Below are 14073 nucleotides of genomic sequence, written 5' to 3'. Positions count from 1 at the left end.
TAAAGTAAGAATACACTAGGCACTAATAGTACAAAACAATGTGTCAAACAACAGCAGAACAAACAAGAGTCTGTATGAGCAGATGAGGACGAATGAACACAGCAACATGAAATAAATCAGCAGAATGAGATCAGCATCATGGATAATCAGCAGCACATATCAACAACCAAGTGGTACTACAGTGATTTTTTTCACAGTGAGTTTTTTTTTCAGTAATTTTCACAGTGATAATCCTGACTAGGGATTCATGAGTCTAACAGCCTCAGGGTAGAAGCCTAGTGTTTCTATACTTAATTCTCCTAGACAATCTGCCTGCGGTGAGCGGGGCAAAAAATGTGTGTGCTGGGTGAGTGAGGTCCTTCGTGATGCAGGTAGCCCTCTTCCTGCATCTGGAGGTGTAGATGTCTGTGATGGTGGGGAGGCTGACTCCACCAGACTTCTGTGCAGCCTTCACCACTCTTTGCAAAGCTTTAGCTTTTAGCTTTACCTATAAATGGAGGTGAGGGCTTCCCAGTCCAGCTCGCCTCAGCTGCCTGAGGAAGTAGAGTCTCTGATGTGCTTTCTTGATCAAGCTGGTAGTGTTGTTTACCTTCAGTGTGATTTTAAAAATAAAACTACAATAACAGAGCAACCGTTTGTAAGTAAAAATGTATTAAAATTAGAATCAATCTACAGCACATCAAAGCGCAGGACACGACAAGTGCAGTTCTTCTCCTCACCAGGCGGTGGCAGCACCGAGCACACATGCGCGCCACAGCGCTGTCGCCACGCCCCCATTTCAAGCGTTTACTTCAAATTTCCGCTTTTTGACGCACGGTTCTTGGACTACAACACAACAGACATTTTTGCAAGGGACATTTTTGCAAGTTTTGCATCTGTGTGCTTACTTTTGGTGGCGTCGGACGGGACATGGCGAGAGTTTTTCTGGCAGGAAGCCTGAGGAGGTGCATTGTCTCTCAGATCAGAATGTCATCTGATCAGGTAAACAGGCAAGTTTGGTGACGTTTTTTGTAGTTAGCGTTAGCTTGAATTTGTCCGTGACGTATGGTTAAACAAAAACAACAACAAAAGCTGTCGCATCGAAAGTTTGCATCCTAATTTTTTTTTTTACAAACTATTCAGTTATGCAGACGTTTATAAATATGTCGATTGGAAATCAATTGAGCATGTTTCGTATGATTCTGCTTTTAAACAAACAAATAAAATGCTCTTTTTAAAGTACACTATACATTAAAAACATGCCATCTTCACGTTTCGAGTCCAACTAAAGTGCATCCTGTTGGATCGAAGTAATCTGTTATTATGATATTCGTTTAGTTTTATTCAAGGTTTGTTGAATTTTGGGTGCGCTGTATGTTTAGAGACCCTGTTTGTTTTTATTTTCTGTGTACAACCTTCCTTCTCTGACCTGCATTGTATCCGCCCCTCCCCCAACTCACACACTCGCACGCCCTCATTCATGCACGTGGGAATGCACATGCCAGTGCCAGCTGAATTTACTCCCAGATTTTCAAGCCCTTTTAAAAACATTGTAATCTGTAAAACCGTTAACCTACCTTTAAAAACAAATGTGGGGTAGTTCATGTTTGCAAATTACCATAATTATTATAATAAATACGCGCTATGAATTGTGGGACAGTTCATTAAACCATGTAGATTTTTTCATTCAATCTTTTATTTAACAGGTTAACCCCATTGAGCCTCGAGGACTAATTTACAAGAGAGACCTGATTTCAACAAAGAGCGATGACGAAGACAACAATAGACACTCATAAAAGAGGCTTACACATTTTTTTTTTTTTTACAAATTAAAATAAGATTGCAAAAGAAGTAGCAAAAACAGCTAGATTATAAACTCTGTTGTTGCAGGCTGTGCAGTCGTTGACAAGAAACCAATGTATTCGTTATGAACAGAGTGTATATATGGCAACAAGGTTGAACTTTGACCTTAACCCATGTTGTCCAAACCACACGAGTTGTGTCCATCCAGATAATCAGAGGACAAAGTGGAGTAAAAGAGTGAATTGCCAGAACAACATGAGAGGTTTTGATGCTCTGATTGTGCACCACAGTTTGGTTTATTTAGTAGAGGTAAAAAAAAAAAAACAAGTTTGAAACCTGCAACTCTGCAGTTATTATATCTAAAGAGCTTCGAAAGCATAGTTCAGTTTACGTTTTACTATAACTTGCTGCATTAGTTCAACTTCACTTTATGGTCATTTACATCACGTGGTACATGAGGCGGAATGAAACTGTGTACCCGGGGTCCCATTTACACCCAAAAATACAAACGAATAAACGGCGGTCGAATAAACTGCAGATTTGTTTTAAAAAATAATAATTGTCATTCCAGCTTGGGCATTTGGGAAAGGGTGCAGGAAAAGGTGGAGGTGGAGGAGGCTACGTGAGGTCAGCAGGAGGTGCGTTCGGAATGCGAGAAGCAGCAGAAGAGGAGCGGTACTTCAGGTGAGAAGTGGGGCATGAAAGCTCAAACCTGTCTCTCGTGTTCCTCTTGACCCTGTTTGTGTTCGATTGCAGGCAGAAGGAGTGGGAACAGTTGGAGGCGCTGAAGAAGCATCACTCAGAAGAGATCGAGCACCACAAAAAGGAGATTGAGCGCCTACAGAAAGAGATTGACCGCCACAAAGGCATAATCAGAAAGCTCTCGCACGATGACTGAGCTGAGAAGCCTGCTGTCATTTATTAGTACCCGAGTGGAACCGCTTGTAAACACGGCCGTAATTATCACTTTTTTTTTAAGCTTGTCGAAGCAGGTCCTGAAAGTCATGAGATACCGACTTGGAAATGATGCTGAAACAATAAAAGTGATTCTTCTTCTAGCATTATGAAACTGGCTGGTGTTTATCCAGTGTTCTCTGAATAATAAAACTTGAGCTGAATCTGTACAGACAAGTTTATTTAACTCTATGAAAATAATCATTCATCTAAGCTGCATTACTTTGTAGCTGGGAACAAACTTCTTTTCACTTGCTGCTTTGAACATCAAATTGGTTTAGTCCTCGCTTTAATTAATTTAGCTGAAATGTGTGAATTCGGCTTGTATTCAAATGAGCAAACAAACAAAAAAATAAAGATTTAAGAAAATGGGGAAAAAGAAAACTAAGACAAGCTCCAGCAATCTAAAACTGATGGATACAGCTGATATTTTAGTGTAAACTGTGCATTTTGAACCAGATGGAGGCAAGTAAACACAAATTTAACTTAAAATACTTTGAAGCTATTTTTGCATTTGTAAATTAAGAACAAAGAATCAAAACTGCGTTAAAAAGTGGCACTAATTGTGGAAAAAAATAAACTGGGAAGCAAAAAAAAAAAATGCTGCAAAGATTAGCTGGAGAATAAATCAACCGCACAAGTCACACGTTTTGTTTCTTTACGCGTCGTGATCGATTTGAATTGCGTTTCTATGGCCTGGGATCATGTTTACGTCCTCGAATAAATCACGTGTACAACATGGTAGCATTAGCTCATCGAAACCTCAATGCCCTTCACGAGATCTCGTTCAGTTCTCGCGATGTTTCCGGGGCGGCTGCGTTCTGGGCGAGCCGACGAGAAGACCGCTTGTCTGGGAAAAAAGATTGTCTCGTGGTCTCCGTATAAACATTTCTTCTTCGTAGGCTTTTTCGTACATACAACAAATTAACAATTGCACGCACAAAAGCACGTTTCGGTTGGTTCCCCGAATCTTAAAGGTGAGTCTCGCTAACTATTCGTTTGGATCTTTTGTGCGTTTTTTTTATGTGAAACGTGTTTTCGGCACGGCGAGGCCTACACGTAAGCTTCGACCGTTAGCATCAAAGCTAACCGCTAACGTTCTCCAGAGTGGAGAAACTCGTTTTTATGCTCAGTATACAAAATTAAAATAATATTTTTATTGGTATGAAATTCCACTAAATTGGTCTAAACCTCTGGATATTATAAATGTTAGTAATGAAACGCATTCATATGGCGAGTTAGCGGGCTGGATGTGAAGGGGGCGGGACTGCCTATCGGTTCGTTTTAAAGAAAATTAACAATTTAATTACCCTCAAAACGGATACAAGTACCTCGTTGTTTGTTGTTAAACCGTATTTGTAACAAATGTTCTACCAATAGATAATCCCTCTACAAAAGCTTAATACAGTACTGTCTAAAACTACCACCTAAAAGCGATCTGTTGCACACCAAACTTCTTGCTTGCAACAGATCTTCATTGTGTAAAGATTTATTTTTCTTTCTTGATTGTTACAGGAGAATGGCTGCTGCTGAGGTGAATGGGAGTTCTGCTCCAGCGAAGGAGGAAGAAGAACCCATGGATGTGACAGCAACACACACTGAAAATTACCAAGCGCTCATTGATGCAGGGCTGCCTCAGAAAGTGGCTGAAAGTCTAGATAACATCTTCCAGACAGGTAAGTGAGAACAACTTGTTTAAGTCTGCTCCAAATGAAGAACTGTGTCTCGTGGTTGTTTCATTGTACAATTATGTGCCTCTTTATTGTAGGTTTGGTGGCCTATGTTGACCTGGATGAGAGGGCTATTGATGCTCTGCGAGAGTTCAACGAAGAAGGAGCGCTTACTGTGCTGCAGCAATTCAAAGAGAGCGACCTGTCTCATGTGCAGGTATCCACGTGCATATTTACTTCGCCAAATGTACTTTTACTGAAGAACAATTTGCATTATGTATCTTTTTGTTGTTGTTGTCGTTGCAGAATAAAAGTGCATTCCTGTGTGGAGTCATGAAGACATACAGACAGAGAGAAAAACAAGGAAACAAGGTGCAAGAATCCACCAAGGGACCAGATGAGTCAAAAATCAAGGTAAACCATCATGTTCTGGGTACTTAGTACTGAAGCGCATTGGGGATTCGTATTAGGCACAGCATCTGCAGTTATCTTTGTATGTGTTTGCTAGACTTTGTTGGATAGGACAGGATACACTCTGGATGTGACTACGGGGCAGCGTAAATATGGAGGCCCACCACCTGAGAAGATATACACAGGCTTACAACCAGGAATTGGAACAGAGGTGGGAGTTATTTGTTCATGTGTTGCGTATTTAGGTGTCATTCCTAAAATAAAATTTAAAAATGTCATATCATTTCAGCTCTAAAGCAGATTTGCAAACATTGGCCTGAAGACTGGACAGGCAAACTTAAGAACAAGTTTTTCTCTTGCTTCATTCAGGTGTTCGTTGGAAAAATCCCAAGGGATTTGTATGAAGATGAGCTCGTGCCTCTCTTTGAGTCTGCTGGACCTATCTGGGACCTCAGATTAATGATGGACCCCTTGTCTGGTCAAAACAGAGGTTATGCTTTTATCACATACTGCAATAAGGACGATGCACAAAAGGCTGTGAAGCTTGTGAGTAGTTTTATCTTATAAGTCATATTGCAAGTTGCAACACTGTTACAATTTTTAACAATACAATGATATTGCATATTGAGTGTTTTTATGATCGTCTGGCCTAATTTATGTAGAATATTGGAATTTTTATTATTTAAAACCTTTCTTCAACTTGAAAAATGTACTCTTTAATTTCATAATGCATTATGTGAAAATCTTAACTAGGATATTGCATTTAAATATATATATTTCTGTTGTGTTTTTAGTGTGATAACCATGAAATCCGCCCTGGCAAGTACTTGGGGGTTTGTATATCTGTTGCAAACAATCGCTTATTTGTTGGGTCAATTCCAAAGAACAAGACAAAAGAAAGTATCCTGGAAGACTTCGGCAAAGTGACAGGTCTGTTTAAAGTGCACATTGATGGATTTCCTTTAGGGAGTCCTTTTTGAAAAAATAAAATGTTTTTAATAAACGGACATTAGTTTTTAGTTCACTGTTGATGTTTTCTCTTACAGAGGGTCTGCAAGACGTGATATTGTATCACCAGCCTGATGACAAGAAGAAGAACCGTGGTTTTTGTTTCCTAGAGTATGAGGACCACAAATCTGCAGCACAGGCCCGTCGCCGCCTAATGAGTGGGAAGGTTAAAGTTTGGGGGAACCCTGTCACGGTGGATTGGGCTGACCCTGTTGCAGAACCTGACCCAGAAGTCATGGCCAAAGTTAGTAATCCCTGTGTAAACCTAGCCTACCCAACTCTGTCCTTTGTGATTAAAGTGCCCTTTTTTTGGTCACAGGTGAAGGTGCTTTTTGTAAGAAAGCTGGCTACAACTGTGACTGAAGACCTTCTTGAGAAGACCTTCTCTCAGTTTGGAAAGCTGGAACGAGTGAAAAAGTTGAAAGACTATGCTTTTGTCCATTTTGAAGATAGGGATTCTGCTGTAAAGGTGGGTTTTTATAATGTCAATTCGTGTTTTGTTTGTGAATAATTACTGTACTGGAGGTAATGAATTGTACTGTATGGTCAGGCTATGGATGAGATGAATGGAAAGGAGGTAGGAGGAGAGGAAATAGAGATTGTTTTGGCAAAGCCCCCAGACAAGAAAAGGAAAGAGCGCCAAGCAGCTCGGCAGACGACCAGAGGTGGCGGGTGAGTCAGACAGAGCCATGTATTTGGTCATTTGCTTGACTGATTTCCATGAAAAGCATCAAATGCATACAACTCTTACTCTGCAGGTATGACGACTACTACTATTACCCACCTCCTCGCATGCCACCACCAAGCCGAGGAAGGGGTCGTGGTGGCAGGGGGGGCTATGCCTATCCCCCTGATTACTATGGCTATGAGGACTACTATGATGATTATTATGGCTATGACTATCATGACTACCGTGGTGGCTATGAGGACCCTTACTATGGCTATGAAGATGTGTATAGCATGAGGAGCCGTGGCACTCGCCCCAGTAGGGGTGGGCCTCCACCACTTAGAGCACGCGGGGCTCCGCCATCACGAGGCCGAGGTGGCTTTGCCCAAAGAGGGCCACCCCTTGGTGGTCCGCGAGGTGCTCGAGGAGGCCGGGGAACCCCTTTCCAGCCTCAGAGGGGCCGTGGTCCTCGTGGTGCCAGGGGCAACCGCGGGGGGAACGTTGGCGGAAAGAGGAAGGCAGACGTGTTTAACCAGCCAGACTCCAAGCGCCGCCAGACCAACAACCAACAGAACTGGGGGTCCCAGCCCATCGCCCAGCAGCCCCTGCAGCAGGGGGCCGACTATTCCGGTAACTATGGTTACAGTAATGACACCATGGAGTTTTCACAGGATTCTTATGGGCAACAGTGGAAGTAGATGCACCAAAAGGTATTGGCAACAACAACAAAAAAAAGAGGAAAACAACAATATAAAGAAAAAAAATGAGATTGGCCACAATTTTTTGATTGACTTTTTATTCTTCTTATTCTTCATCTCTTGTGAAAAAAAAATATCTGTATGTATCTCAGAAAAAATGGACAGACTGCAGAATTGGCTCAAGATGATTGGCTGGAAATCCTTTTGGCTGAAGAAATGACCGTAACTGTTGTGGTGAATCATTTCTTCCTCCTACAGTTACATTGGGACGTGTGTTTAAAAAAAAAAAAAGAAAATACAAAAACACTTTTATTGTTACTTTTTGTTCCTGGTTATTTTAAAGTCAACAATGAACATTTATTAAAAGAAAAAGAAAAACAAACTGGACATTCATTTTCAAAAATTTGAGGACATCAGATAGTGCATACAGCCTTGCAGAAAGTTTTGTCCGTGTCCCCATCTTCCCCTCCCTTTAATGTACTCCCTTAATTTGTGGTTTCTCGTAGTTGCTTAGGAACTTGCTTGTAAATAAATGCATATGGTTAGAGCTTCATACTTCTTTTTTCTTTTGCAATGGTGGAGAAAAGAATCCACAAGAAGGAATAAAATCAAGGTTTTGTAATGTTTCAAAGTGTATGCCTAGCATTTCTAGAGGTAGACGAATTGTGTTTTCTGTTTTACTGATACCATAACTTCCTTGTTTTCATTGAACCTGCCCAGTAGAATTTGGTTTGGCTTACCTTAAGAGCCATAGCAGTTTGTTCTCTGATGTTATTTGTATTTAAAACTTTTACGTTTGTTAAGTTTCAATAAAACTCAGCTGAGCATCAGTCAACTGTCCAATACTCAAATTCAGTGTTGTCCTTCACTACTCGATTTGATTCATAACTTCAATTCTCATCTTTTTTCCCCCCCAAGCCAAATTTTTCCTTCAAAGGAAAACAGCAAAAGACTGAAATTGCACAGAAAATGGGACAAGAGAACCAAAGATGGATGATACAGTGCTCAAACTGGATTATTCTTCAGTGTGTGCTCAAACTGCCACGATTCCAACCACACCGAATTTTTGCTAATAATCATTCATCACTACCTCCAATAATAAAAAGTATTCTGTAAAGGTGACCACTTACCATTCCCCAAGATTGTTCCCCATTTCTCAGAGGAGCTGTTTTGAGTAAATCTCAGCCTAATTTCAGTAAATAATCTTAGCTAATTAGGATGAGAATAAGCACAATTTACAGAGCAAGATTATGTCAGAGCTTGAATATTTACATAAATTTAAGATTCTGTTGCTGCAAATTCCTAATGCATGTGAATAGATTTCTAACTCACTTTGTTTTGGCACATAATTTTATTCTAGATGCAGTTAGACCGAGATGGATTGAACGTTTTACTCCGTGCAAATTTTAAAATCAAGAACAAGTTTGGAAAATGGTGATGTCATCTGAAAATCAGAAAGGACACGTTTGACTTGAAATCGGTTTCTTGTTTCTATGCTGACTTAATTTTGTTTCCAAAATCAGCACATCGCTTCAACCATCTTTTCTCTGCTTTTGAAGACCTCAAGAATCTCCATCCAGAGGGTTAAAATTACACCTTTAGCAAGGAAGGGCTTAACAGAACAGTCTTTAAACTTTACCTGATGGTATTACTTTGTTTTTTGTTTCATGTGTCTATCCTCTTATTCCAACCTGCCTAGGTGGAGAAGCAAAGACAGCGGCACCACTAGAGTGAGGAACTCACCTGAACGGTACTCAAGGGTGAGCTAGCCTTGCACAGAGTACTGTCTCCTCCTGTAGTTAACTGTAATCTCTGGAAAAGCATACTTTATTATTTCTTTTCCCCATTTTTAAACTCCTGTTAACAATTTTTGTGTGCTAGGAGAGTGATTTACGTCCTCCATGCTCTGCAGAACTGACAAGAATTCTACAATTTCCACAAAGTTGGGGTCATTTAAAACCCATTCGATGGTGTACTCCACCCCAAACAAAAGCTGCGTCACCAAAAAGCAAAACGGGCCGCGCCCATTTGTAGGAGTCAAATGGCTACCTTTTTAAAAACTGGAATAAAATTGAAAAAGGCAGACAGTCGCAGCAAACTAAATCTGAATCAAACACCCGCTGCACAGTTTTGCTAATTGGATGGAAACCATGTGCGCTGTCTGCACAGATGAGCTGGAGGAGAACCGGGGGCTTCCCTTCGTACGCCACTAGAGGTAGCACTGCAACAAATCTATTGTTTTCTATTTTTAATCTACTCTGCATTTACTGCCACCTTAAGAGCTGGATTGGGCGTAATGTTTTGTTCTATAAGAATTTCAAAGGATGATTTCCAGTTTTTTGGACATTTCAGTGCGAAATCCGAACGAAAAATTTTCATACATTGGCTGATTTTCAAACAATGGCCCCACCTCAACACAGATGTCTTTGTTTTTTAAAACCACCAGATGGCAGTAAGATTCTTGCATTATTTCACAGGTAAAACGGGAATGTAGGAACCAAAAAGAAACTGCAGAAAGCTTCTTGACCTGCTTCAGTGTCCTGCTCATGTCAGAACTGTTATATGTTGCCTCTTGTCACCAGGCAGTAAAGGAGCTGCCCACATCCGTGTGAATGAGTTCACAGAATTGGAAGGGACTGAGTGGTAAGGCTTTAATATTAACTCATGCTCAGAAAGACGCTTGAATAATAAAACCATAATGTTGGATGTCAGATTTACCATAAAGTGAGTTCTGCATAGATTTGACCAATGTGCTAAAAGCAGTAGCATCTATTCTGATCATGTGCGTTAATGTTCGTGATGAAATATTTACTCGTTTGTTAGCAAGTTGTTTTTTTTGTTTGCTTGTTTATAGTTCCTGCTCCATTCACTTCTCAAAGGGATGCAAACCAGATCCTCTGCAGAACTCTTCAGAATGGACTGAAGTCCAGAAGTGGTGGATCCAAGGTACGAAATGACTACACCGTTAACATATTTTCAATATAGTTATTTTTAGCATATGGCATTTAGACAAAGATGAGTGATTCACAACACTAGTTTGAATACTTTATTTTCTCTTAGGGCAGAAACGGAGCACACACGGCCCCCAGCGTCACGTTGAGATGACTTCACCTTCGTCCTGCTTCGAGAAATGTTCCAAGAAAAGGAAAAATATCAACGTTTTTGATTGTACAGCATTTATTACCCGAAATAAATGTCTTGATCTGTGCAAACGTATTTCTTTTGATCATGGACTGTGCAGTATTTTATGTTGAAACCACTGAATTGTGGGCTGAAGCAGCGGTGCATCACTTGACGTGCTCGTTATAAGAACTTTCACCTCCTGCTCACCTAAAGAAGACTTGATGTTTGTGTGGAAATGAAAAAGGACAAACAATTTGGACACTTTCCAGAGAATTCCTTTAAATCTTCACCATGAAAGGTTAAAATGAGTTTTTAAAATGCAGAATAAGCAAATAATCAAGTAGGTGACAGATTTCTACTCAGCGTTGCAGTAAATTAAATCACAATATGGTCCTACTTAGGATTTTAGCTTTGTGTTAAATGCATGAGACAAAGCTGGACGTCTTCAGTCGAGCCGTGTCCAAATGCTAATGTCTCGGGGTTTTGTTCGCAGAGCCTAAAACATTTCAAGGTTATTTTTGTCCCAAATTTTCGGCTTTGTGCCGCCGGTTGGCGCGGTCACGTGACTCGTGACGTAACATGTAACTCCTTGCGAAGATGGCGGCCGCCGGAGGAGAGCCTTCTACTCAGAGTGTGTCGGATGAATTATTTCAAAACTTCTACACAGAGGTGTGATAGATTTTGACCCAATTTAAAATTTTAATTGTTCCGTATGCGACAGTTAACTTGCTTGAATTATTTAGTCGATCGCTGTCTTTGTTCATCAGATACGAAGGCCTTCAGCTAATGACAACATGCTAACGTGTGAGACACTCTGGGCAGAATTCATCTACACTTCTCTTACAAACCACTAAAATAGCTACGAGTTGCTCAAGTAATATGTGTATATTTAAACTCGGACGTTTTAAGCTATTCGTACAACAAAGAAGGGCCCAGGAAAGATGAGCACAGCCCTCAGATTAGTAAACTCTTAGGAAAGTGACATTGTATTGTATCACCAGCAGCGTAGTTTTACGCAACATTTTGTTTTCATGGTCTTTTTTTCTTAATGTATCTCGACAGGTGAAGCAGATCGAGAAGAGAGACTCCGTTTTAACCTCCAAGCAGCAGATTGACAGACTGCTCAGACCTGGATCATCATACTTTAATCTCAACCCCTTTGAGGTAATTTTATTTTGTTGTCAGCGCATTAAACGTATAATCTCGTAGCTTCTTTTAGTTTACCTTTTATTTATAAGGGTAATCATGTTTAGAAATCAAATCAAATAAGCTTTCAATTCATTTCACTTCGATTCAGTTTATTTATATAGCGCCAAGTCACAACAGAAGTTATCTCAGGGCACTGAACAGAAACATTTATATATAAAATTAATCACTCCATTTATCTGAGGAACTCTCATCTTGAGCAAGCATGAAGGCGACAGTGGAAAGAAAACTCTCATGAGGAACCTTTAGCAGAACCAGACTCGGGACAAGCGGCCATCTGCTACGACCGACTTTCCTCACTGCCCAGTTTCTGTGGAAAAAAAAAATAGATGATGGATAAATTAATTAGTGTTAATGTATATATTGCCCACCAGCTTGCATGCATCGGTTAGCACTCAGATTAGGTACTGGGGATGACTCTCAGCTACTGCCACAAGTTTTAAATGTCTCAGTATCTGTAAAAATGACTGAGTTCCAGCCATTTTTGTGTTTGCTAAAATCCTTTACACGTGTCGTAGATGAGAGCCTTCCTTAGGTCAGTACATTTTACTAATAGATGTTTAATAATGTACTCTATGTGAATATTGTTGGTGCCCTGAAAATGCTTTTGTTGTGAATTGGCGCTACGTAAAACTTAACTGAATGGAAATGAGTTGGCCGTGGTTTTCTGACGGTGAACACACACACAAAGGTGATCACATGATCGTCTGCTTTTCAGAGCAGCACAGAACATTTGTTTCTGATGTCGTTGAGTCAAAACATTTGGGAATCTTAACTCAAACATGTTCAGGAAGTAATTGAGCAAACAAGGTCAAAAGAAAAAGTGTTTACATAAGAACTGATTTAAAAAACTTCAATTTTGCCACTTAAGGTGTATTAGTCTTGTCTGAGCGAGTCATTTCAGCGTTCGTTTAACTTCATATTTGTAATACTCCCAACAACCCCCTTATTTTTATTTATTAATAATGTTACAGTACCTGATATAATGTAAGAAAAGATTATTTTAAGAATTTATTTAATTTTCAGGTATTGCAAATTGATCCGGAAGCAACAGACGAGGAACTGAAGAAAAGATTTCGAGCGGTGAGGATATAACCACTAGCTCCATCACTATACAAGTTCTTAATATTTTTATTAATCTTTTTTATTTTTTACTGTCAAGCTGTCCATTTTAGTCCATCCAGACAAAAATCAAGGTGATCCTGACAGAGCACAGAAAGCCTTTGAAGGTATAAATAATGTATTTTCAGATTTTACAGTATGCATTAAAGGCTTTAAGTTTGCCACACCTAAATATAATAATAATAAAGCAATAGTTAGTTGTTTTTTTTTTCCCATCAACATAATTTAGTATTTCTGTTTTAGTTGTAGACAAAGCGTACAAACTTCTGCTGGAGCCAGAGCAGAAGAAGAGAGCTGTAGATGTGGTCCAAGCAGGAAAGGAATATGTGGAGCATATGGTTAGTGGGCTGCATCTTTACTGGTTTATGAAAAACATAATCTGGGTGTTACTACTTCATACTAAACCCGCTTAATGTCCATGTCGTGTTCTCTGTTGATACCAGGTAAAGCAGAAAAAGAAACAGCTGAAGAAGGATGGCAAATCACAGGATGTGGAGGAGGACGATCCAGAAGTAGTGAGTTGGCCTGAACATCTCAAATCAGTGTCAAAATGACATTTTAACGTGATCCTTGGATGTTGATCATATTTATCGAGCTAAATTTATTGTTTTTCCTCCCAGTTTAAACAAGCTGTGTATAAACAGACCATGAAGCTGTTTGCAGAGCTTGAAATCAAGAGGAAGGAAAGGGAAGCAAAGGATATGCATGAAAGGTAGATAACCCTGTAATTACAACCCAGTTGTCACCCAGAACTCATTTAAAAGTTTTAATATTTATTCAAAATGTCGTGGATTTCTTCTTTAACTAGGAAAAGGGCTAGAGAAGAGGAAATCGAGGCTGCAGAAAAAGCAAAGAGGGATCGAGAATGGCAGAAAAACTTTGAGGTGTGTTATTTACACTCAAGACATTACCGGTATGTGCTATTTGATTAATTCCTGTTTGTTCTGTAACATTTTGCAGGAATCAAGAGATGGGCGGGTGGACAGTTGGAGGACCTTCCAGTCCAAAGGCAAGACCAAGGAGAAAAAGAGCAGGTCCTTCCTTAAGCCCCCCAAAGTAAAGATGGAACAGAGGGAATGATGCTGCAAAACTGTCTATATAAATAAAAATCCATTTTCCGTGTATCCTCACCTTGTTTGTAGTCGCGCGTAATTGTCAGTCACCAGGTTACTTTCCCTGAAAAACATAGTTTTGTACTTCATTTTCTAATGTACATATTTGTGGTTTGGAGCCAGCGGTGTTACTTTTGTTTGCGTCAGGAAAAAGGTGATGAATCTTCCACTGTTGTAACTTAAGAATTGTGTGGTTTGACTTTTTGTAAAAAAAAAAAAAAACTATAAATAAAGCTTGGTCTTGACGAGCCTAATTTGCTGCGATCTACAGAGCTGAGGGTAAAACTCGAGCAGCCCAGTTTTGGAGGTTTAGTGGCTCA

General features: G+C 39.9%; 3 protein-coding genes across 3 annotated transcripts; all 3 read left to right on the top strand.

The window, feature by feature from the left end:
- The first annotated feature begins 748 nt into the window (after window positions 1-748).
- On the top strand, window positions 749-2851 carry LOC119426178 (ATPase inhibitor A, mitochondrial). Its single transcript, XM_037693751.1, has 3 exons — window positions 749-981; window positions 2354-2466; window positions 2539-2851. Exons 1-3 carry the CDS (start codon window positions 910-912, stop codon window positions 2678-2680), a joined length of 327 nt encoding a protein of 108 aa, XP_037549679.1. The 5' UTR covers window positions 749-909; the 3' UTR covers window positions 2681-2851.
- A 689-nt stretch (window positions 2852-3540) lies between these two features.
- Window positions 3541-7481, top strand: LOC119425783 (heterogeneous nuclear ribonucleoprotein R). The gene is made up of 11 exons (XM_037693330.1): window positions 3541-3713; window positions 4252-4412; window positions 4505-4623; window positions 4713-4820; window positions 4915-5028; window positions 5187-5363; window positions 5612-5747; window positions 5864-6069; window positions 6145-6294; window positions 6376-6497; window positions 6584-7481. Exons 2-11 carry the CDS (start codon window positions 4256-4258, stop codon window positions 7188-7190), a joined length of 1896 nt encoding a protein of 631 aa, XP_037549258.1. The 5' UTR covers window positions 3541-3713; window positions 4252-4255; the 3' UTR covers window positions 7191-7481.
- Window positions 7482-10890: 3409 nt separating this feature from the next.
- dnajc8 (DnaJ (Hsp40) homolog, subfamily C, member 8) lies at window positions 10891-13975 on the top strand. Its single transcript, XM_037693556.1, has 9 exons — window positions 10891-10982; window positions 11376-11477; window positions 12546-12602; window positions 12682-12748; window positions 12885-12979; window positions 13085-13156; window positions 13262-13353; window positions 13450-13525; window positions 13602-13975. The coding sequence occupies exons 1-9, from the start codon at window positions 10911-10913 to the stop codon at window positions 13719-13721; spliced, it is 753 nt and encodes a 250-aa protein (XP_037549484.1). The 5' UTR covers window positions 10891-10910; the 3' UTR covers window positions 13722-13975.
- The last annotated feature ends 98 nt before the right edge of the window (window positions 13976-14073 follow it).

The sequence above is a fragment of the Nematolebias whitei genome, chromosome 19 (genome assembly GCF_014905685.2).
Source record: "Nematolebias whitei isolate Nwh7 chromosome 19, NemWhi1, whole genome shotgun sequence".
Classification (NCBI taxonomy): domain Eukaryota; kingdom Metazoa; phylum Chordata; class Actinopteri; order Cyprinodontiformes; family Rivulidae; genus Nematolebias; species Nematolebias whitei.
This window is presented reverse-complemented; position numbering and strand designations above follow the sequence as displayed.

Coding starts and splice junctions, on each gene's coding strand:
- LOC119426178 (XM_037693751.1), top strand. CDS start 910: ATGGCGAGAGTTTTTCTGGCAGGAAGCCTGAGGAGGTGCATTGTCTCT. Junction 982..2,353: donor TCAGAATGTCATCTGATCAG/GTAAACAGGCAA, acceptor TTGTCATTCCAG/CTTGGGCATTTGGGAAAGGG. Junction 2,467..2,538: donor GAAGAGGAGCGGTACTTCAG/GTGAGAAGTGGG, acceptor GTTCGATTGCAG/GCAGAAGGAGTGGGAACAGT.
- LOC119425783 (XM_037693330.1), top strand. CDS start 4,256: ATGGCTGCTGCTGAGGTGAATGGGAGTTCTGCTCCAGCGAAGGAGGAA. Junction 5,029..5,186: donor AACCAGGAATTGGAACAGAG/GTGGGAGTTATT, acceptor TGCTTCATTCAG/GTGTTCGTTGGAAAAATCCC. Junction 5,748..5,863: donor AGACTTCGGCAAAGTGACAG/GTCTGTTTAAAG, acceptor TTTCTCTTACAG/AGGGTCTGCAAGACGTGATA.
- dnajc8 (XM_037693556.1), top strand. CDS start 10,911: ATGGCGGCCGCCGGAGGAGAGCCTTCTACTCAGAGTGTGTCGGATGAA. Junction 12,749..12,884: donor AGCACAGAAAGCCTTTGAAG/GTATAAATAATG, acceptor TTTCTGTTTTAG/TTGTAGACAAAGCGTACAAA. Junction 12,980..13,084: donor AGGAATATGTGGAGCATATG/GTTAGTGGGCTG, acceptor TGTTGATACCAG/GTAAAGCAGAAAAAGAAACA.